The sequence below is a fragment of the Marmota flaviventris genome, chromosome 17 (genome assembly GCF_047511675.1).
Source record: "Marmota flaviventris isolate mMarFla1 chromosome 17, mMarFla1.hap1, whole genome shotgun sequence".
NCBI classification, from domain to species: Eukaryota; Metazoa; Chordata; class Mammalia; order Rodentia; family Sciuridae; genus Marmota; species Marmota flaviventris.
In genome coordinates this window covers 64291752-64316104 of record NC_092514.1, presented here as the reverse complement: position 1 = coordinate 64316104, position 24353 = coordinate 64291752, and the positions used below count along the sequence as shown (strand labels likewise).

The 24353-nt window shown below is 41.7% G+C and overlaps 1 protein-coding gene across 2 annotated transcripts in view; it reads left to right on the top strand.

The window, feature by feature from the left end:
* The window catches only part of Tex2 (testis expressed 2), a 106668-nt gene that overhangs the window by 47317 nt on the left and 34998 nt on the right, over positions 1–24353 (top strand). For both annotated transcript variants that reach the window (XM_027946228.3, XM_071603555.1), the window contains exons 3-5: positions 15279–15479; positions 16642–16987; positions 21055–21302. In XM_027946228.3, the coding sequence (XP_027802029.1) occupies positions 15279–15479; positions 16642–16987; positions 21055–21302 (795 nt within the window). The remainder of the gene's footprint in view (positions 1–15278; positions 15480–16641; positions 16988–21054; positions 21303–24353) is intronic.

Below are 24353 nucleotides of genomic sequence, written 5' to 3'. Positions count from 1 at the left end.
CATGGTCACACAGTTAGTGGTTGGTGGAAACATGCAGGACTAACCTTTTCTTTTAAGGAAGGTATCTTAGTCCATATTCTGTTGTTAATCACATACTACCACAGACTGGGTAAGTTGAAAAGAGGTCTATTTTGGGTCACGGATCTGCCCTAGGGTTGAGGGGTCACATCTGATGATGATGTTCTTACTGGCAGAGTCCCAAGGCAGCACAGGGCATCACCTGGCAGGAGAGAGAGAGAGAGAGAGTGTGTGTGTGTGTGTGTGTGTGTGTGTGTGTGTGTGTATTCTCTGGTCTCTCTCCCTTTTCTTTTAAAACCATGAGTGTTCATTTGTAGGACCTCCACTACATAACCTTATCTAATCCTAATTATCTCTTAAAGGCCCCATCTTAAAATACAATGATCAGATTAAGTTTCCACCCTCTTAATATCTAATGTCTCACAATGAGGATTAAACTCCAACATGAGTTTTAGAAGGGTCAAACTATAGCAGAAGGTATTTTGCTGTGTCCAGGATAAACCCATTTGAATCTTCCTTTTACAGAACTAGTACTTTAATGTTTTCATAGAATGACACCTGTAATCCAAGCAAATTGTCTTAGGCTGTCTTATGATTGATTTTGGATGGCTCTGATTGTTGGGAATTCTTTTTCATTCTTAGCCTTAACTTATTTAGAATGGGTTCATTGCTAATAAGGCAAAGTACAGTTTAGCCTGAATTTTTTTATTTGATGTGCAGGGCAGTTTTTAGAAACCTAGATAAACCCATTCTCTTCTTAGAAGAGGGTACTACTTTAGGTTAGAAGGGCATGTTGTATGTTGCAAGCTGAGTATTTCAAATGCAGATGATCTTTGGGCTAATTAATTTTATTGAGTGGAAGATCATACTATTGGGAATCATTTTAAAAATATGTCACTTTAGCCAGGTTTGGTGGTGCAGGCCTATAATCCCAGTAGCTTGGGAGTCTGAGGCAGAAGGATCACAAGTTCAAAGCTAGCCTCAGCAAAAGCAAAGCACTAAGCAACTCAGGGAGACCCTGACTCTAAATTTAAAAAAAAAAAAAAAAATAGAGCTAGGGATGTGGCTGAATGGTAGAGTGCCCCTGAGTTCAATCCCGGGTGCCCAAAAAACAACAACAAAAAAAAAACATTTAGTAGCATTAATATTAAATTTAGGACCCAAATGTTCTGATTAGAAAAGGAAAGTATATTGGAATCTAACTTTAACCATCTATTTTCTTCTCTTGTATTTTCTCCCTGGGCCTGTATGAATTAGGATAATACTAGTTATTGTAAAACACTACAAGTTTATTTCATGCCTTCATTATAGATGTTTCAGGTAGGTTGGTAGCCTCCTGAGTGTGTTGAGTCAGGGGCCCAGGCCATGTGCATCTGCTCATCACCAAGTCCTCAGCACCTGCTGTGTGTTGGGCATGTGATAAGTCATTGTTGGGTGAGTGGGTGGGTCCACAGATGATGAAAATCTAGTCGGTGACTTGGTATTGACCATATCATCTCCTGATGAAATTGCTTTTTAAAAGGAATCCCTTATGTCTGCTAAAATAACAACAACATACTAGTTTTGGTTGACAGGAATGATTATTTTTTGCTGGGAGGGCATGGTTACTGGAGATTGAAACCAGGGGTTCTTTATCTCTGAGCTATGTTGTTGTTTAGAAACCATTAGCAATTAAATCAGCTGTCTCCTGCAGTCTGTGCTCTCTCCTGCAATGCTGCCCGCCTGGATTTTGAGAGTTCTGGGAATTGAACCCAGGCTGCCACATGCCAGGCAAGCAGTCCACCACTGAGCCCCACCCCCAGCCCTGCCCTCCTGCATTTTAAAGAGAGTAGAATGGTGGTGCTGGGGGAGGATTAGAGAAATGGGCATGGTGGTGAACTCTGGGTTTTCACTCTGCCCCTAGGTTTGTGGCTGTGAAGTGATGAGGAAATAGGCCTCAGTTTCTTTATAATACAGGTCTGTTGCTGTGATTGGTTGTGGTTTATCCCTGCCAAAACTCATGTTGACATTTAATTCCCTGTGTAATAGTGTTGAGAAGTGGTGGTCCTTTAAGAGAAGGTGCCACCCTTGTGGAAGGAGTAATATTGTTCTGTAAAAGATTAGTTATCCTGAGAGTGGATCATTACAAAGCCAGCTAGGCACCTGCCCTTTTTCTCTCTCACACACATTTTGCTCTTCCTCATGCCCCGGCCTCCCCCTTTCCTTACCCCCTACATGGAACAGCACGTGGCCCTACCAGAAGCCGAGCAGAGGCTGCAGCATGCTCTTGGACCTCTAGAGTGCTGATCTGTCAATTTCTTTCCTTTAAAAATTACCCAGACTTGAATATTTTGTTATAGCAACAGAAAGCAGACTGAAGACATCTTTGAACCTGTTTTTGGAATGAGTCAAAAGAGCTACTTTTCGATTTTTTTTTTTTTTTGTAATGCTGGGGACTGAACCCATGGCCTCATACACACTAAGCAAGCATTGGTTTGAAATATTTTTGTGCATTGGATCCTATTGAGTTTTGTAGAGAAAATGATAATGCAGTTCTGGAGGGCAGGAATGAAAACCTTCAAATAAACAAAACAAACCCTCCCTGATACTAGAGGCTCTAAAACTTGCTGTTGACTAAACTCCCTAATACAGAGGCGCAGACCCTTACAGTGATCCTGCATGCTTCATGCCCTCAGTAGACTCCATCTGTGAGCCATGAGCCTGTGGAGCAGGGACCAGGTTGCTCAAAGTCTATTTTGGGAGACCACATGTTTTTAAACCTCTGTTCTCATTGAGAGGTCCAGGAGGGGCTTGCAGCCTGAACAGAACTAAGAGGCTAGATCCTTTATTGGTCCCCAAAACAATGCAAGGAGCAGTTTTTCTTCTCTGTGACTTAACATGAGGACAAGGAGGGGAAAAGTAAAGTTTTTCTTTACCTTATCAGGACAGTTTTCATATCCGGTTTACACTGCTGATTTGTATTTAAACATGGTGCTGTAGCAGTGATGGATATGTGCGACAACACGCCAAAAAAAGATTAATTTGCAGCTAAGAAGTGGCTATTCTCAAAGGCTGGTGACTTCTGAGCCCACACTGTACTCTACCATCTCCCAAGCCAAGCACAGCTGATCAGAAAATACTGCTCTGGAACGTATGCAAGAAGGGCCTCCATGTGGCTAAAGAGCTGTCAGTATCCAAGAAGAACCTCAGGACCATCTCCAACGCCTAAGTGGCTGAGGCGCCTGGAATTTGCCATCCTTCTGCCTCAGCCTCCTGAGCTGTTGGTATTACAGGTGTGCCCACTGTGCCCAGTGCCCACTCGTTCTCCCCCCCTCCTTCCACTGTTAGGATTTATTTATTTATTTATTTACATTTTTTTATTTGTCCTTTTAGATATGCATGACAGTAGAGTATATTTTAACATACATACATGGAGTATAACTTATTCTGATTAGGATTCCATTCTTGTGATGGTTATACATGATGTGGAGTTACACTGGTCATGTATTCATATATGAACATATGAAGGTTAAGTCTGATTCATTCTACTGTCTTTCCTATTCTCATCCTTCCTACCTTCCCTTCATTCCCCATGTCTAATCTTGAACTTCTTTTCTTCCCTTACCCCCTTTATTGTTTGTTGATATTTGTATATCAGAACATTCAACCTTTGGTTTCTTGGGATTGGCTTATTTCACTTTGCATGATATTCTCCAGATCCATCTATTTACCAGCAGATGCCATAAAGTCATTCTTTTTTATGGTGGAGTAATATTCCATTGTGTGTATATACCACATTTTCTTTATCATTCATCTGTTGAAGAGTACCTAGGTTGGTTCCATAGCATAGCCATTGTGAATTGAGCTGCTGTAAACATTGATGTGGCTGCATCACTGTTGTAGCCTCATTTTAAGTCCATTGGGTGTATGCCAAGAGTGGGATAACTGGGTCAAATGGTGGTTCCATTCCAGGTTTTCTGAGGAATCTCCACACTGCTTTCCAGAGTGGTTGCACCAATTTGCAGGCCCAACCAGCACCGTATGAGTGAACTTTTTTTCCCACATCCTCATTAACATTTATCATTACTTGCTTCACAGTAAAGGAAACAATCAAAAGTGTGAAGAGAGAGCCTATAGAATGGGAGAAAATCTTTGCCACCTCCACCTCAGATAGAGTATTAATCTCCAGAATATATAAAAAAAACTCACAAAACATAACACCAAAAAAAAAAAAAAAAAAACACCCATTCAATAAATGGGCAGAGGAACTGAACAGCCAATTCACAGAAGAAATATAATCAGTCAACAGATATATGAAAAAGGTTCAATATCTTTATTAAAGAAATGCACATTAAAACTATACTGAGATTCCATCTCACTATAGTCAGAATGACAATTATCAAGAATACACGTAATGATAAATGTCCACCTGTTTGTTCTTAATGTGTGGGGAGGTCATGGTCAGTGTGAAGAAGCACAGGAGAGCTGAGTGTGGTGGTACATACCTGGAATCCCAGCAGTTCAAGAGGCTGAGGCAGGAGGATCACAGGTTCTAGGCCAGCCTCACCAACTTAATGAGGCCCTAAGCAAGTTAGTGAGACCCTGTCTCAAAAAAAAATAAAAAGGGTTGGGGATGTGACTCAGTAGTAAGCAACCCCAGGTTCAATCCCCAGTCTCCCGCCCCCACTTAATGTATGGTTTTTATAAATATAGCTATTTCCCCCTCTCCTCCCCCCCAACAGAAACAGCCTGGGAGAAAGGTTGCCTTGGGCATCCAGCTCAAGTGAGGAGTGATTGCCTGGAAGCAAGGCAGCCACTGGAGCCTTAGGAGAAGCTAATGGGACTTAGAACCTGGCATACTGGGTCAGGTAGCAAAATGCAGGGCCACCATAGTGACAGCCCTGGCATGATAAATCTCTGGAGTTCTTTTTTGGGTGACTGACTATATGTCCTGAGCTGGAGACCCTTGGAAAGAATGGGTTGGGCCTGGGAGAATGAGGCATTTAGAGTCAGCATATTGTACTCGGGATGTTTGCCACACATTCTTAATTGGATTGGATGGTTCGTCTTCAAAAATGTACTTGTCACTTGGCCAGGAGTATATTTCATTCAGTGCCTCTGTACACCAACCTTTCTATGTTTGTAACAAAAAACTTCCTGAAGATTTCGTAAGGTTCTTGGATTTATGTTTGAGGTGTGACTCAGATGCAGTTTTGAATTGTATTCATGAGCAGGTTCTTTATCTTAGACTTATAAATCAACAGCAGAATATAGCAATAGGCTATCAGTTTCCAGAATGATAATCTGTTTCTGTTTTTAAAATATGGCCTAGAACATTCACTAGAATTATTTTCACACCATTGCAGAGACTAGTAGAAGTGAATTTTAGAGAGCCATTTTATTTTCTTTAGATCAGTTAGATATTTATTACAAGAAGCACAGATTTTTCACAGTAATTAGGTTCAATGGATATAGGCTTTGGTTTTGATATATAGAAGAGTAATTTTGTAGGGAGGACATTTGAGAAGAAATTCTAGCTTGTAAATTTAATCTCAATTTTATGAAGTTTTTCTTCTTCTTCTTTTTTTAATAAACTAGAGTGAACAAATTGTTAGGAGAAAATAGCCTCATTATGTACAGCCAAGATAGACTTGGTTGCTTTCTGTTGGTATCTTATAACCCTCAGTGTAAGTAAAAGAAATATAAAATTACTTCTTTCTTTTGTATACTTAAGTGAAAACGTTCTGCCTTCATAATGAGTCACATGAGTTTTTTTTTAATACCTTTATTTTATTTATTTATTTGTATGTGGTGCTGAGGATCAAACCCAGTGCCTCACACATACTAGGCAAGCGCTCTTCACTGAGCTATAACCCCAGCCCTCACTTGAGTTTTTAATGTATGGCTTTTATAAACATAGCTATTTCCTAGTGTACCTTTTTGCTAGAAAATTTATCAGGGAAGATGGCTTCAGTGCAGGTGGCCCTCACTTACAAGCAAGTAGGTATCTCATGATGGTCCCCTCTTCCCCCATTTTTCCAATTTCCATCCAACTCATAAACTTATGATGTGGCTGAATTGTTATTCTGGTTCATCTATGCATGAGAACAGTTTATAGCATCTCAAAAACGTATCCTGAATTCTGAGTTGGTATTCCAGGACCATCTCTGGTTTTGTTCCATGTGTCATCAATGGAGTGAGGAAAGAGATTGTGGGTCGAAGATTTTTCAAATCATAGTTTTTTGGAAGAAAAAGATATTAACTATGGAAAAAATGCTAGATGTCTTTTCACCCCCAAGTTTATGTTTAATATATAAAGAAGGAACAAAATACCTTAAAGACTATTCTTATTGAATAGTAATTAATCTTTAGAAAGAGGCTTGCCATTGACCTGGCACTGTGGTACATGACTGTAATCCCAGTTATTTGGAGGCTGAAGCAGGGGGATTGTAAGTTCAAGGCCAGTCTGGGCACCTTGGTTTGAGACCTTGTCTCTAAAAAAGGGCTGAGGATGTAAACTCAGTGGCAGAGTTCCTCTGGGTTTAATTCCCAGTACTGCCAATAAAAGAAAAAGGTTTTTCTAAAACGAGTATGTAAACAAGATGGCCCCAGGTGTGTGTTTTTGTGTTGGTGCCCACACCACTATTATTACTCATTGTTTTATTCTGATGCTTCTTTCTTTCAGTGGTGTCCAAATGAGTTCCAACAAGACTCTATCAGTAAGAAAATATTAAAAGTTTATTTTATTTTTGTTTTTTCTGGCTAAGAAATGAAATAAGCCTTGTGATATTTAACATACAGATGATTATATATTGACCTTTGTCCAAAAGCCTTGGAAATTATTAATAAGACTATTTGAAATAATGAATTTACATCTGTTATCATTAACAGTGAGCCTCACCCTTAGCATATATATTGTACCTTAAGATGTCAGTTAAAAGCTGGGTGTGGTAGCACACACCTGTAATCCCAGCAGCTTAGAAGACTGAGGCAGGAAGATTGTAAGTTAAAGTGAGCCTCAGCAACTTAGTGAGACCCTAAGTAACTCAGTGAGACCTTGTCTCAAAATAAAATACAAAAAAAAAAAAAAAAAAAAAAGCACTGGGGATGTGGCTCAGTGATTAAGCACCCTATGTTCAATCCCCAGTTTAAAAAAAAAAAAAAAAAAAAGTCAGTTAAAGATAGTTTGAAAGTATCATAATGGAAAAACTAAAAATTAGCAAAATGTCTAATTACTTCATCTTTTACTCTATTTTCATTTTATAAAAGTTGTACTAAGGGCTGCAGTTGTGGCTCAGTGGTATAGTGCTTGCGTAACGTGTGAGGCAGTAGGTTAGATCCTCAGCACCACATAAAAATGAATGAATAAATAAAATAAAGGTATAAAAATGTAATAACATTAAATTTTTTAAAGCTGTATTAAAACATGATTTTAAGTAAAGGTACATATTGTTGGTACATATTAACAAATTTATTTGATGAGATGTGTGATCTGGAAAGATTGGAGACTACTATTTTATTTTCTTACTGATCTATTCTAATTTCAAAACTTACTACTATGATTATCATGTATTAACATAAATAAGACTTTGGTTATTGCAGTGGTTCATCTGAGATTACTTTCTTTGGCCACATAATTAACTGCTTTTTATTTCCTACTTTGTTGCAGTCTGTTAATGCATTAGAATTAAAAACTCACCTGACTTTGAGAGGTGCTCCCTGGAGGATAGGGAGAGCTGGGATAAAGGCCCTTTTCCCAGAGCCTGTGGCTTTAGCCCTGACACTTATGATTTTAGTGACATATTTGTGAAGGTGACCTTGAAATAGGCAGTTGGAAGATGTGAATGGCATCGAAGCTGGCACTTTCTTCCCTTAATTATTTTTTGCTTTTAATATTGTCTGTTATATTTTTGAGTAGCAGATAGCCATCATTCCTTGTATGAATTCTATATATCTGCAGGTTGCTTGTCTTTCATAGATAAAGTTAAATTTGTATCTAAGATTCTATAATGATTATTAGGTTGTTTCTTACCTAATCTCAAACTCCATAGTCTGTGATGTTATGTTTTATTGCTGTTGTTGTTTGTTTGTCGGAACAAGGTAAAGCCCAGAGGCACTTTACCACTGAACCACATCCCTAGCCCTCTTTATTTTTTATTTTGAGACAAAGTCTCCCTAAGTTGCTTGAGACCTCATTAAGTTTCTGAGGCTGGCCTTGAACTGAATCTGCCTCAGCCTCTCGAATCACTGGGATCACAGACATGCACCACCACACTTGGCTCTGATGTTGTTTTTAACTGATAATTCTAGTGTTCAAGCATTAATAGGAAGTAAGCCTGGTAAAGAGGAACTCCTGCTTTTGTTTTAGTTTGGGGAACAAAAGAATAATCACCTTTTCGTGTGCTTCAGAGGTGGTTCTTAGTAGCAGTGGTCTCAGTTTAGGATTTGCTTCTTCCCTGGTAGACTCAAAGAAGGAATGAACCAAGATCTGGGTGATGGGCAAGTGCATAGGCCAGTGCAGCCATAGTGAAAACACACTGTGTAGTGGTGTCAGCTCAGGCTCCCTGTGCACTGGAGGCAGAGGAATTCCCTTCGCTTCCTTAGGCCAGAGGGCTGGCACTTTTCTCAGCTCAGCATTAATCTGCATAAGAGAGCATTGGCCTTGAACTCCTCTTTGGCACCATAAACTCAAAGTGAGCACAATAGTAGTTCTTCCAGACTTTATTATTTTGCAAAAGGTTAATTGTAGCTTTTAATCTCTCCAAGTATTAAAAGGGCCCGTTATAGATTGTGGTTTGTACTTGGCCAAACTTGGCATCTAAATCCAGTAGGGAATTGAAGAGAAACCCCTGACCTTTTACAAACACCATCACAGGACCAGTCTGTGGGCCAGACTGCTGCAGCCTGCTGACTGGGTCATTGTCCCCAGTGGCAGGCACTGTCTCCATTTTAATAATCTCAGCTTCAGAAAGAAATGAGTCTCATCTGGGAAGTTTTAGTGTGGGTTGAGGGCATTTCATTTTTGTTTTTGTTTTTTCCAGTTGAGCTCTTGAAACAGAATGGGGTCCTAGTTGTCTACCACATCTGTCCATTCCAGTGCTTCATACCAAAATAAAGTCGCAGAAACACCTCACTTGGTGAGAATTTTAGAACAGGTGAGCAGTGGACAGTGGGCACTGTGTGGGGAGCAGAGTAAAGGCCATGGGGTTGCCGTCTGCCCTCAAGACTGGATTTGACTGCTGAAGTCTAGAAATTCCACGTGCAGCTTAATCCAGGGAGTTATTCAAGTCCCAGGAAAAAACTTGGCTGGTTAATGGTATGAAAAGATGATTAGGTTTGCACTAGGAAATCGCTTTCTGCAAGGGCAGCCTGGGTCAGATGACTAGGGGGGCACCTTAGGGACAGAATCCAGGAGGGCTGGAGGAGAGTCATACTGGCCAGCCTCTTGTCCTGAGACTCCAAAGACTAATCTGCACTCTGACTACCTGTCTGGTGTGCGTCAGGTTAAGTAGCCCCTGTGATTCTCTCAGGGTTTCCTGTCAACATTTGTAATGTTCTGAGAAAAGCCTTGGGTAGGAGGCTGCAACCCCTCTCTTCTCCAGATAAGAAAGAACTGATTTAAATTCTTTTCTGAAAAGCTTCAACCCTTACTCAAGATTCTTTCTTGCTCTGTACAACTTTGTGCAGTTTTACCTTGGTTTTTCTCTTTGAGAACAGTGATAAGTCTTCTCCTTCCAAGTTACTGCCTGGCGTGTTCCTTTGTGTGTCTCCAGTTACGCAGCCTGCTCTCCAAATACAGGCTGCAGGGGCACGCCAGCCTGCCCTGCTTACCTGTGATTGCCAGGGATTTCATGTACTCCTCACACCCACCGTCTGAATTTCGCTTCATTCATGTGGTCAATCAGTAAACGTTTGTTACTACACGGGTTGATAAACTGATCCCTGTTCTGTGGAGTTTGTAACTCAGTTCACTAAACCAGGCAGTTAACAGGTACAGTGACAGGAGCAGAGTAACAGAGAAGGTAGCTTTCTGGGAGTAGTACTGCCTTTTCCTTGACCTGAGGGGTGCCTGGGCACTAGCATACTGTGAGCTGGGGTAGGGGTCGGTGTTATACATGGATCCCAGGTAGGAGCCCACGACTCAGAGTTAGGGAGACTTGGTTCAAGTCCCAGATGTGCCACTCTCTAGACCTTGGGAGTCACATCCCTTCCCCTCTTACCCTTTTCTCACTTGTGAAGTTGTAGGGAATTAGCAGAAGAAATAATGCACCTGAGATACCTGGAGATACAGTGTGTGCTTCAATGCTAGCTACTATAAAGTGCTAAATATTAGCACTTTAGAAAGCATAGACTTAAAATTTGTTCATATTTGGTATTTAAATTATTCCTCAAAAAGTACTGTCAATATGCAGAAAAATGATTGTGGCTTAGGCATAGAATAAGGTAGGGATGAGGGAGGCATACAGTAAGCCATGCTGGACCCTTTTACAGGGGAAGAAACTGGGGGTCCAAGGGCTAAGCATCACCCAACCTATTGGCAAGTGGTGAAAGCAGGACTGGGACCCAAGATGCTTTGCAGTTCTGCTAAGGTGTATGGTTGGTGTCAGTACCTGTGTTTTGACCAACAGTCTTTTATGTCATCAAATAGGAGCAGGATAGGGTCTCACTTAAACTAACACATGATTATTCACAACTGAATGTGCAACTGAAATCTTGATTCATGGGTGGCTGTGTGTGTATGTGTGTGTGTGTGAATGATTGAGTTTAGCCTTGAGTAGATCTTTAGCAAAAAGAAAGAAACATGGTAGTTCAGGTTCTGGAAGGAGAAAATCTCAAGTTGAAAGGGAAGGAGAAACCACAGCAGCTGGGGAATCTGAGAAGATAGGCAGGAAGAGAAGGGCCAGCCAAGCTCCTCCTAGAAGAAGGAAGCACCTGGGGACTCTCCCAAGGGCAGGATTCTCCTAGGCCTGCCTCTGGCTTCTCATCTCTGTCACCCTGGTGCTCCAGGTAGGGTTTTGTGATTCAGACTATGTAGGTAGGGGGCCCAAACACTGTTCTCTCCTTCATATTCCTCTGAGTCAGGTTATTCTAGAATTTCTGGAATTGGGTGAGGGGTAGAAGGTGACCTGTATCTGTCAGAGTTGTCAGCAAAGAAAGGTAACTGCTTACTTATCTCAGAGTGCCCTGGAGAGGACACACGCTGGCAGGGCCAGCTCTCCAGGCTTGGGGGTGGAGCACCCAACCTTCTGGCCAAAAACCAGATCCCCAAAGCACTGTGGGAAAAGGTTGCCCTTGTTAAACCAGATACTTGGATTTTTTTTTTTTTTTTTTAACTAGGATTTTCTTAAGGACAGTAATTGACCCAAAACTTGTTATGGCAGAATAATGGCTCATCGCCTGAGTGTGTCTGTCCTGTAAAAAGATGAGCTGGTGCTGCTTATGTCCCAATGCATGTGTCTGTGTGTCTTGCTTTCTAAATCTGAAAATCTAAGGAATAAACTGAAAACTTGACCTCAGTTTGTCCGTAAATTGAGTATTTTTTTAATATTTATTTTTTAGTTGTAGTTGGACACAATACCTTTATTTTTATTTATTTATTTATTTATGTGGTGTTGAGGATCAAACCCAGGGCCTCACATGTGCTAGGCGAATGCTCTACTGCTGAGCCACAACCCCAGCCCCAAATTGAGTATTTTTTAATGTTACTATAGAATTTTAATGTTAGAACTCTAAGAGTTTAAAAGCTTAAGTTTTTTTTTAAACCTAGATTTTAAAAAAATTCTTATTCCTATGTTTTTAATATGGCAGGTAGTTTTGTTTGTTTGTTTTTAAAGGGTTTTGAATCTCTACAACAGACATTTCATCTGGAAATGAGATGACATTCTGTAATTTAATTATTCAAAACACCTGGTAAAACAGCATGAAACTGCCATTACTGAGTTTGAGGCCTCTTGTGATAAAGACTATGTGTATTGGAAGCATTAGAAAGAAGTTGGAGGAGGGGACTGGGGCTTTAGCTCAGTTGGTGGGGTTCTTGCCTCGCATGCCCAAAGCCCTGGGTTCAATCCCCAGTACCGCCAAAAAAAAAAAAAAAGTTGGAGGATTTTGCCGGTTCTGCTGTGCCAGTTGTCTAAGGGCCCTCTACTATCTCATACAGAAACCTCCCACCACATGTGGCCATAGTGCCCTTTAAGAGTAGTTAGCTGGAACCAGATGTGCTGGAAGTGTAAAGTGCACACTGGGTTTTGAAGGCTTAGAGTAAAACAAAGAATGTAAAATATCATCCATTTTTTTATATTGATTACATGGTGAAATAATATTTTGGATGTATTGGGTTGAATCGAACACATGGCTAAAATGAATTTGACCTGCTTATTTTTTCATTTTAAAAGACTATCAGGCAATTTAAAATAACACATTTTCATGCCTCACATTAATGGCTCACATTATATTCTCATTGGCCAGTACCTTCCTGGGTAATTCTGCATTTTCTGACTTAGCCAGGAAAGACAAAATGAAAACAATTGAAGAGAAACCACCTTTTATTCCTAATTTGCTCTTATTCATAAATCAGATAATTAACCAGTCCAATCTCAGGAATTTCAAAAGGCAGAATCTTCCACAGCTTACATTACTCTGAATCGGTCTTTATCTGAGAATCACATCACAATATAATGACTGTTTTTTTTTCCCCCCTCCTTCTTCTTCTTCAACCCCTCCAGTCTGATGGATGGTAACTATAATTTTAGGGATTTTGTCCAAAATGCCAGTACTTTGTTCATTCCATTGCCTCTTTTCCTTATCTTTGTTCATTCCATTGGCTCTTTTCCTTATCTTTGTAATATTATGTTACTGAAAATTAATGAAAAATATTTTATCTGGCAATATTGTTGCAGTAATGCTTGTCCTATATCAAATTATGATGATTTTAATTCAAAATAGACATTAAATAAATGCTGAGCACCTCAGCAAAGGTGTTCTGGTGGAACATAAAGCTATTGCACGCACTTCGTACCTCAGGTTGCCTCTACTATAACCAGGCCATGCACACCCAACACACAGTGACTCAAGAATAATCCAGAAGGGACTCTGGTCAAATGGCTAGCAAGCTGCTGTTTAGTCCAGTCGTCATTCCCTGACCCTGAGAGGTTCTCAGGCATCCGCTCCTCCTTCCCTTGCTGCATGGATTCTTTTAGGATTCAGTTGCTCTGCAAATGGATAGTCTGGCCTTGGGTATAGGGACCTGAGGCAGCCCAGAAAAATCAGATCTGCTTCAAAGCTCTTTATTAAGTTGGCTTTATAACTTTACCCTAGGAAACCTTTATGTAAGACAGTATTTTCTGTGTAAAGAGGTGTTTAGTCAAAATAGTTGTGTTTAAGAGGATGAATACATTTGGAGAAAACTCCACCCAAGAGCAGAATGATATTTTTTTCAAGTGCGCACAGACCTGTCACCAAAATAGACCATCTCTGGGACATAAAGTAAACCTTAACAAAATTTAAACATTGATATTATATAGAGGATGTTCTCTGACCCTATGGTAATTAGGCTAGAAATCAATAACAGAAAGATAACTGGATATTTCTCATTGGAAATTAAACAACTTAAATGAAATTTCAGCTTAAGCATTGCTTAGAAGGAGATTAATAACATTAAAAGTTTATATTAGAAAAGAAGAAGCATTTAACAAAAGCACGAATTCATGATTTAAAACCTTTCTACAGCTGGGCACGGTGGCACACAGCCTCAGCAATGGTGAGGTGCTAAGCAACTCAGTGAGACCCTGTCTCTAAATACAATAAAAAATAGGGTTGGGGATGTGGCTCAGTGGTTGAGTGCCTCTGAGTTCAATCCCTGGTACAAAAACAAACAAACAAAACAAAAAAACACCTTTCTACAAAGAAAACCTGAGGCCAAGATGGCTTCATTGGCATAATCTAACAAACCCTTAAGGAAGAAGTAATATTAATTCTATACAAACTCTTCTGGAAAATAGAGAAGAGGGAACACTTCCTAGTTCATTTAATGAGGCTTACTACTGTGGATCCCAAAAGAGGGTCTTCCCCACAGACTCTACAGACATTGAAAGGGTCAGAGGGAAGTACTACAAACAACACAAACTGTCTTAGAGTTTACTCCAGAAGGAATATGTAGCCTGAATAGCCCATTAGGAATTCAAGAAATTGGTTTAAAATCCTTCTACAAAGAAAACTCTAGGCCAGATGACTTCATTGGCAAATTCTACCAAATCTTTAAGGAAGAAATAATAATTCTTCACACGATCTTCCAGAAAATACCAAAAGATATTACATGAAAATAATAGATCACTTACCTTCATGATCTTAAAGGACAAATGAACAAAATATCAACAAGTCAAATCCAGCAGTGTATCCAGCAACACCAGGGCTGGGTGTTGCTCGGTAGTAGAGCACTTGCACAGCATGGGCAAGGCCCCGCTTAAAGCCTCAGCACTGTTTACAAAAGAAGAAGAAGAAGAATCATAATGTTATACTGGTAACCTGACTTCTCAGAATAAAAAGCCTTAATTTTGTACTGTTCCTGGTTTCTATCATGTCAAAATTCCTACCCCAGTCAGGTAAAAGCTACCTGAAGTCACTGAGCATGAAGTCGGGAAGTGTCTAGGGTCAGCTCTCATGAACTTCTTCACATCATGACCAATGCATGACTAGTCCTGAAAATGTAAGACTGAGACAGCATTTAAAAGTCAGTGGAGGGCTGGGGTTGTGACTCGGTGGCAGAGCACTTGCCTAGCACATGTTGAGGCACTGGGTTCCATCCTCAGCACCACAAAAATAAACAAACAAACAAAAAAGAGCTGGGGATGTACCTTGGAGGTAACACACCCTGTGGTTCAGTCCCCAGGACCAAAAAAAGGTCCAGCTGGGTGAGAGGGTCGGATTACTAATCCCAAAGGAGGTCTGGCAGAGAAACTTGTTCAATTACATGAACAAAACTTTTTAGTTTCCAGATTTGCTTGTCAACTTCAAAAAAATAAAAAGAAAACCTTTTATTTAGATAATGGGCATTGCTATTCTTCCCCCAGATCAATTTTTTGGATTATCAAAACCATACCCAATTACTCCTCAGCACCAATTAGCCTTCCAGCTAGCAGTATCTTAGCAATGTCTAGTCTAAATTGACACCTGCATCATAAGTCAAGCTTGGTTTCAGTGAGCTGAGTACCACAGTGTTCATAATGTTCACACAGAACCCAATGAGTGTTTGCTCTGCTTTACTAATGCAAGTTTTTCTCCACCAGGGATGGATGAATGAGATTTGCAACTATGATCCAGAAACTTACCATGCAACTCTGACACATTCTGTCTTTGTTCGACTTGAGGGTGGAACCTTAAGACTTTCAAAGCCCAATAAAAACATATCTAGGAGGGCGAGCTACAATGAAACAAAGCCAGAGGTCACCTACATCAGCCAGAAAATCTTCGACCTCTCGGACAGCAAGGTAAGCCCAAGTGATTTGGGAAGTAGAGTGAATGAAAAGCATCTGGAATCATGATTGCTTTACTGTATTTTTCCCCTAAAAAGGTTTTATTTTTGTTTTTTGTTGTATAAGGACTAGTCTACTTTATGACAGTACCTCTCAGATTTTAATGCATATATAAATCACCTGGGCATCTTTGAAAATATAGATTCTGATTCAGCAACTTTGGGCAGGGCCTGAGAGTCTGCAGTTTTATGAGCTCCCAGGTGATACTCATGCTGCAGGTCCATGGACCACACCTTGAGAAGCAAGGACATCCTGCACTCAGAATTCTGACTTGAAAAGCTAATTTTTAGCTGAGCATCATGGTGCATATCTGTAATCCCAGCTGTTCAAGAGGCTGAGGCAGGAGGTTTGGGAGTTCAAGGCCAGCCTAGGCAATTTAGGAAGACCCTGTATCAAAATAAATGCCAAAGGCTCAGGATGTAGCTTAGTAGTAGAGTACTTGCTGGCTGGCATGCGAGAACCTGGGTTTGATCCCCAGAGCTTTAAAAAATAATAATAATAATTCAGTCAAGTAAAAACCTCTGTGTGGTAGTACAAGGGTACTAGCAGTGAATGAAAGTTCTGTAGAATGTGCACATTGTGCATTGTGGATGGGCAAAATAACTATATTTTGATAAAGTATATTCTGCTGTGAGAAATGTAAATTGTTACTCCAGAAGCCATATTTTCTATTCTTATAACTCATCTGAATGATCTTTAAGTTTCCCCAAAGTGACAAAAGTACTGAATGTGGTTTTTATATGTTTATTCTTGAATTGATACACAACATTGACTTGAGCTTTTCATATAGATTGATTTATTCTTTTTTCCCAACTTAGATTTCACACATGGTTATTAAAGTTGATTGATATCCAAACTTGGTTGATGATAACCAGCTTAACATTATTTACTTCTGCTGCCTGAAAATTGTAGATATTTGTGCCTCTTGGGGAGTAACAAGTTATTTCTAAAAATTTATTCCAGTTTCTATAGTCATGTTGTAGACAGGTAGTTAAAAGTATTTCACATTAATTTTAGTCAAAAATTCTACAAGTCTTGCATTTTTTGCTGTGTATGATATTAATGCATAGTGTAGCCACTCTTTAGTATATAAATCATCATTTCCCTTTCTCTCTAGATTTATCTTGTACCTAAAAGTTTGGCTCGCAAACGAATCTGGAATAAAAAGTACCCCATTTGTATTGAGCTTGGTCGGCAAGATGACTTTATGTCTAAGACTCACACAGATAAGGAAACTTCCGAAGAGAAACCACCAGCTGAGAGAGAAGACCCTAAGGGAAGTGATGACATTAAGAAGCCACCCCACCCTCAAGAGGGAACAAAATCTGGCCAGCGAGATCAGATACTATATCTGTTTGGAAGAACTGGCCGAGAAAAAGAGGAGTGGTTTAGGAGATTTATTCTGGCATCTAAGCTGAAGTCCGACCTCAAGAAGCCATCCAGTGTCTCTGGAAATAAACAAGGTAATGCATCTGTGCTAAGTGCACTTGCAATTTTAAAGGGCCTATAGGGAGGTTGGGAAAGATTACCCAGGCAGGAAGGAACAACCTAGCCTGAATTGATTACTCTTTGCCACCTAAAATGTGTCCTCAAGACTCATGTGCCTTTTAAACTGATCACTACAACCCTTTGTGCCTAGTTGTTTCACCAGCAATAGGTGTCTTTGCAGATGTATGTGGTTAGCCTTTGGTAGGTATCGGGGATTTTATTTCTTATGTACATATTGTTATGTTCTGAGAGAATCAGCAATAGGAAACACTAGTTATAAGAAAGCAGATGAGGGGCTGGGGTTGTGGCTCAGTGGTAGAGCGCTAACCTAGCATGTGTGAGGCCCTGGGTTCCATCCTCAGCACCACATAAAAATAATAAAGGTATTGTGTCCAACTACAACTAAAAAATAAATATTAGAAAAAGAAAGCAAGCAGGTGACGAGTGGGGGTGTAGCTTAGTAGAAGAGCATGCACTTTGCATGCATAAAGCCCTGGTTTTCATTCCCCAGCACACAACACACAAAACAAAACAAAAAACCAGGTAAGCCTAGCTGGTTCTCTTAAACTCCTAATCCTCAACCTGTGCTCCAATCCTATGATCACCATAGAAACGCAGAATCTGTGGCACCTGCTGGTCATTCAAACAGGTAACTACAAACTACCTCTCTGTTAAGCTCTGGCTGGGCCAGGTACTGCAGGAGACAAAACCAGCCAACAGCAGCGTGTTCGTCTGTCCTTGCTCATTAGATAGACTAAACTGGTTTGTATGAGTCTGATGTTTTCAAAGTACTCTGCTAACATGAACATGGTACAATCAGTAATTGTGGAATATTAGAAAGAATAAAACCAGAGCTTTCTTAGTTGGAGTAGGGCTAGGTTGGAGCCACTCGAGACTTTCCCTGACAAGGATTTGTGTTGATCGGGGAATATGCGGCTCATGTGGGTCTCAAACATGGCTTCACGTTGCTTTGCTTTCTGGGAGCCTACCTTGGCCCTTACCCAGCACATTTGCTTTAACACTAGCTTCTACCTAGACCCAGAGGAGCTAAGATCCCAAAAGTCCCTTGGAAATACCTTTAGCAAGGTGAATAGGGAGATAACTGGATATACTCGTTTTCTAGGTTTGCTGGGACAAAATACCACAAACTGGGTGGCTTAGAACTATAAAATTTATTTTTTCACAGTACTAGAAGCTAAAAGTTCGAAATCGAGGTGTTACCAGTGCTGTGCCATCTCTGAGACTACACAGAATCCTTCCTTGCTTCTTTCTTGCATTTGGTGGTAGCTGTTCATCCCTGGCTTGCAGCTGCATCCTTATAAACCCCTCTTCTGTCATCACATAGTGTTTCTTTCCTCCTCAATAAGGACACCAGTCATATTGGATAAAAAGTCCATCTCCCTCTAGTATAACTTCATTATAACAAATTCTGTCTGCAATGACCCTATTTCCAAATAAGGTCATGTTCTGAGGCAGAGGTTAGGACACACCAACATATCTTTTGGGGGACGCAGTTGAACCCATAACACTGAATAAAAGAAGACCGAAGTGGGTGAGAGTCCTCAGCACCAGCCCTGCTCAGTTCTCCTGATGGGTCTGACTAAGTAGCCACCAGCCCATGTTGCTTTTAAGCCCTTGAAATGTGGCCAGTCCAAACTGAGATGTGAGTGTAAGATGTACATTGGATCTCAAAGTTTTAGTCCAAAGCATAATGTGAAATGCTTCATTAAAATATTTTTATACTAGTGACTTGTTGAAACGAAAGAATTTTAGATGTATTTACTCAAATAAAATATATTAAAATTGATTTTCTTTGCTTATTTTTACCTTTTTAATGTGGTACCAGAAAGTTTAAAATTGTATATGTGGTTCACATTTGTGGCTCACATCGTGTTTCTGATGGGAATGTCAGGGTCCACTGGCCTAAGCACTGAATCTGAGAATCAGGTAGCTCCCAGGGATGTGTGAGACCCCCCCAGAAATACTGCCCTAGGTGCTCAGGGGTCACCCAGAGCAGCCTCCAAAGCAACATGTTATTTATAGTTTTAGCTAAAGAGTTTGATTGTTTCCAATAAATTTGTATTTTTGGAAATTCTGCTGTTCCCAGACTTCCACTCAGCACAACAAACCTAATGGCAAGAGTCAGAGATGTGGGAAAGCCCTTGGTGCTCTCATTTACACTAAAATCAAGCAAGGCCACATTCTCACACCACTAAAAATACATATACTAGTCTGGGTGGCCTTTAAAAGCTATGAATTAGGATATTTATGATAAATTTAAGTCACCAAGGTGTGATGAGGCTGGGGCAAAGGTAAATTGGTAAGGCCTGTGCTGTTCTTCAAAGCTGCCTCTGAATCAGTGACTACACATAGATGACTTGTCAGCTGTGATGGTGTGGCTGGTGATGATCGTCCAAGGCCAGGAGCCTCTGTCTATTCCAAGATGACAGAAGTAGTTCTGCTGCCTGACCCAACCCTGTCTTCTTCCTCAGGGCTGCTGTACTAAAGTCATAGGTTTCTCTAGCAACGTGGTCTTGGATCTTGATACAGATACAGACACAGGAGGCCCAGGGCAGGGCTGAGATCCACATGCCTCAGGGCAGGAAATGGCTCCTGGAGTAGCAAGAGTTAGGGTCACCTGGCACAATCCCATGTTATCAGGGACCATCATCCATCAGATCCTCCAAGCAGTGAGGACTCCTATGGCTCAGTGGTTAAGTTCCCCTGGGTACAATCCATAGTACCAAAAAATAATAATAATAATAATAATGTTGCTGAGCACGGTGGTGCACGACTATAATACCAGATACTGGAAAGGCTGAGGCAGGAGGATCGCAAATTTGAGACCAGCCTGAGAACTTAGCAAGACCATGCCTCAAAATAAAAGAAGTGTTGAGGATGTAGCTCAGTGGTAGAGACCCCTGAGTTCAAAACCCAGTACTGCAAACACAAAAGTTAATTGTTAAGATGATGAGAGGATAATAAAGGATTATTAAAAATTTAACTCAAGGTAAAAATCTCAGTACTGAAAATTATCTAGCTAAACTGTAAATTAAGAAATGCCTGGCGTAACTCTGTGTGTGGCTCTGGGGAGCTGCAGTTCACATGGCTGGAACCTCTCAAAAAATAAAATGATTTGATTTGATTTTTAACCATTCTTCGTTTCCTCTCATAGTAAATCTGAATAAAATTGTTCCCATCAGGCATTTCCATGCTTAAAGCCCCTCTACTAGCAGGATATGTTTGAATCCAGGTTGCTCTCGAGGCCATTGGTGGTCATTCTCAGCTTCTCCACCCTCAGCTCCTGTCCCTTTGTCCATGTCCACCTTGTGGGATTCTCCTGAACCTCTCACCAGTCTCCAGACTGTGCCTGTCCTTACTTCTTTAATATACTCTTCCTTGTCTCTAAAATGCCTTTCCCCCAGCCCAAGCCAGGAAAAGTGGCAACTGCTCCCTGAAGAGACAGCCCAGATGTCACTGCTGTGATATCAGTGTTGGGATTGCACCTCTACAGAACATGTGTTAGAAAAGGCTATGATTTATCTCACACATGAGTTCAAGGGCAGGGATTATGCCTTGGTCTTCTCTTTAGCATTGAATCTTCTCAGAAAGTACTTTATAAATAATTCCTTGAAAGAAAGATGGCATCTTTGGAAATGCCCTGAGCTGTGGATGAACAATTAATTAAATTTCTGCCCACTCTCCTTTGCCCCTGATAGCAACTTCAGGTCCACCCGGACTAGGGCTGTGTCAGTGTTATATTTGACCTTTTCCTGAAAGATCACCAGGCACAAGGGAAAGGAACCCACTAGATATACTTCATCGCTTGGGATTATCTTGAGAATAATATAAACAATTTTCTATCATTAGAGCAGAAGACATTTTTCAGGATGGGAAGTCACCTAGTAAACATATTTTAAGCAGTGACTTGATAGCATTTGGCTGCTTTCTACTGAACCCAGGGGAATTTGTGCTCGTAGGTTTGGTTTACTTGGTCGTTCCTTCTTCATTTATGTTAACAGCTGTCACTTCTTCACTCTAGGGCTTTTGCCCTCCCACAGCAGACATAGCAGTCCCTCGGGACACCTGACCCACAGCCGCAGTAGCAGCAAAGGCAGCGTGGAGGAGATCATGTCACAGCCAAAGCAGAAGGAGCTGGTGGGCAGTGTGCGGCAGAAGATGCTTCTAGACTACAGTGTGTATATGGGCAGATGTGTGCCGCAGGAGAGCCGAAGCCCCCACAGGAGCCCTGTGCAGAGTGCAGAAAGCAGCCCCACAGCTGGGAAAAAGGTAAAGCTCACAGGCCGGGGCCCCCTGCTCTTTTCCCTAAACTCATTTCTTCATGCATGAGGGATTGAGCACCTGTTTTGTGCTAGGCCCCAAGTACCTGGTGATGAGCGGGACAGAGAAGGGCCTGCCCTCAGGGAGCTTGTGCTCTACTCCAGGAGACAGCTAGAAATGAGCCTCAGGCAGTGGTAAGAATTGAAGTCAGTTAAAGGGGACGGAAAATAGACTGAAATCAGTGAGGGCCCCTGAGGAAGTAACCTTTGGGCAGAGACCTGAGGGACATGAGGCAATAAGGTAACAGCAAAACATGTGGGAGACACATTCCAGAGGGGCACCAGCAAGTGCAAAGGCCCCGCATCAGGAATATGTTGGGAATACTCAAGGAACAGACAGCAGTGAGGCCAAGGTAGCTGAATAGTAAGCAAGGGTAAGAAAGGGAGGCTGGAGGGCCAGCCAGGCCTTTTCAGATCTGTTATGAGGGAAGTGGGAAGCCATAGAGTGTTTGGGCAAGGAGTGACATTGATCTGATTAATTCTAAAAAGAAAAGTGGCTTTCACGGAGGATTGTCTGTAGGAGAGGAGTGGGTGGAACTGGTGCAGTGGAGGGTGGGCTGAGATGCAGGTGGTAAAAACAGGTGGTGAGGAGTGGCAGGCTGGGGATAAGTGTTGAGGGAGGAGCTGGCTAGATTTGCTGATGAGTGAAAGAGGAAGGGAGGAGGCAGAGATGACTCCTAGCTTTTGGGCCTGAGCAACTGGGTGATCAGTAGGGAAGGTCACAGAGGTGATAATAGAGGTCTAATTCCTCAGTAACCATGGTAGTCTCAAATTCTCAGCTGGGCATGGTGATGCACACCTGTCACCCCAGCAACTCTGGAGCCTGAGGCAGGAGGATCACAAATTCTAGGCCAACTCTGGAAGACCCTGTCTCAAAAATAAAAACAAAAACTGGAAACCAAATTCTTAGACTCCGATGTTCAGTGCTTTTAAAGATTTACTATGAGTGTGATTTCCAAATTATAACGAGCTGGACATTGACTTACTATCATTTAAGGTAAGATTAATACCTTAGGCCACCGCGTGCCAGACTCCGGTAGGTACTTGAGTAAGATTACCCTGCTCCCATGAGCACACTAGATGGTGTTCTCTTCATTGTATAGATGGAGAAATTAAGCTCAGAGAAGTTAGGGGCTTAGACTTGCAGCTGCTAAATGATGGAGCATGCATAACCTGTCCTGGGACCCAAGGCCCTCAACTTGCTGTGACTGTTGCATTGGTGGGTCGCTCTAAAGCCCAGCTGGACTTGAGGCCTTTTGCCTCCACTGTGTCCCCATGCTCTGGGGCACAGTCCCCACCGGTGGAATATGCAGCCTCTTTCTTCTGTTCAGTCACTCAAATTTCTGTCCTTAACCAAAGAGCAGGTAGTGATCACTCTTGTGCCGTTAGCAGGCCTTATGTTTGGAGGAGGTCACCATCTGACCCATGTGAACTTGTCAAGGCAAAAAGACCATGGGCCTTTGCTGCCCTCCATCCCCTGCCTCTCCCTAAATTTTCAGCTATAGTGAAAGCAAACCTCCCTCTAGGCTACAGCGAGGTGATCTAACTCTTCTAGAAGTGTCCTGTTTGCCACTGACAGGTTCTCCCTGGGTTCTCCAGATTCCCTTTCTCCCTGGGCCACCAGCTATGTGCACTCACTTCAGACCCAGGAAAATCAGGAGAAGAACTGTACACTGACATGAGAAGATTATTGAATAAAATGCTTGCTTTCCTCAAATTAAAAAGCAAAACAAACCCTGTTTTAGAGCATTGTTTCCTCAGGGTACGCTGTATGTACATGTTGTACCACATGGTCCCCGCCCAGCCCTCTGCCTAGTGTTGCTGGGAGTAGGGTGTGGTCTCTAGTCCAAACCTCCTTCTAGCCTCCTGGCACTCAGCCCTTGAAATATACAGTATTTTTCACCCTCTTCTAAGTCAGATGGAAATCATTTAAATCCATATTGTACTTCCTGAACCCCCTTAAGCCAAGCAGGCAGGGGTGGTTTCATCTTTTCTTGATAATTTTAAGAGTTAGTACAACAAACGGAAACTTTAAACTGTCATCATGCAGGGGCTACTGAGGTCAGAAAGCTCTTGACCCCTCAACCTGAGCCACCCAGACTGCAAGCTCTGTAGTATTTTCTTCCATTTCAGTTGGCTGGTATTGCCGTATGGTCTCTCCTAGTTGTTTTTTCCTTGAGCCCTTGTCCCCATCTTCCACCTTCAACCTAGTTAATTTTAGGGGGGGGTGAGAGGGTACTGGGGATTGAACCCAGCAGTGCTCTACCACTGAAAAGCAACATCCCCAGCACCCCCCACCCCTGCTTTTTTAAACAGTGTCTCAACTGAGTTGCCCAGGCTGGCCTTGAACTTGGGATCCTCCTGAGTCTCTGGAATTATAAGCATGTACCACCACTGTGCCCAGCTCACCCTAGTTAATTTAATGATTGATGGCTGCTATGGGCTAAGAAACCAGAGTCAGAATGGTTCAGGCAAGGATCACTGTCTCTGGGGAAGGTTGTGTGAGATTTAGTGCAAGGCCCTCACATCTACTTGGCTTGCCAGAAGCATGTGGGGACTGTGTCCTTGCTCTCAGGGGTCTGGTAGTGAAGATGCTCTTGATTGAGGTAAAGGTGTTAGTTTAGCTATTTATTGCTATGTAACAAAAAGCCCCAAAAGTGGTGGCTCCAAGCTGTAACATTTATTTTCCTCAAAAATTTGTGATTGGGACATGGCTTAGCATGAGAGAGCTCTGTCTGCTTCATGCAGGGTCACCTAGAGAAGCTGGACTAGGGGCTGGATCACTTCTGGATGGCTCACTCCCATGGAGGGCACATAGATGCTAATAGCTGATTAAACCCAGCTGGGGCTGAAAGTTGGGGACCTCATTTCCTATCCATGTGGCCTGGCTTCCTTTAGCACAGTGACTGGGTTCCCAAGGCAAACATGCTTCGAGAAAGAATTAGAATTTAAAGTGCCTTTTATGACCTGTCTTGGAAAGCAAGGGCCATGTCCATCATGC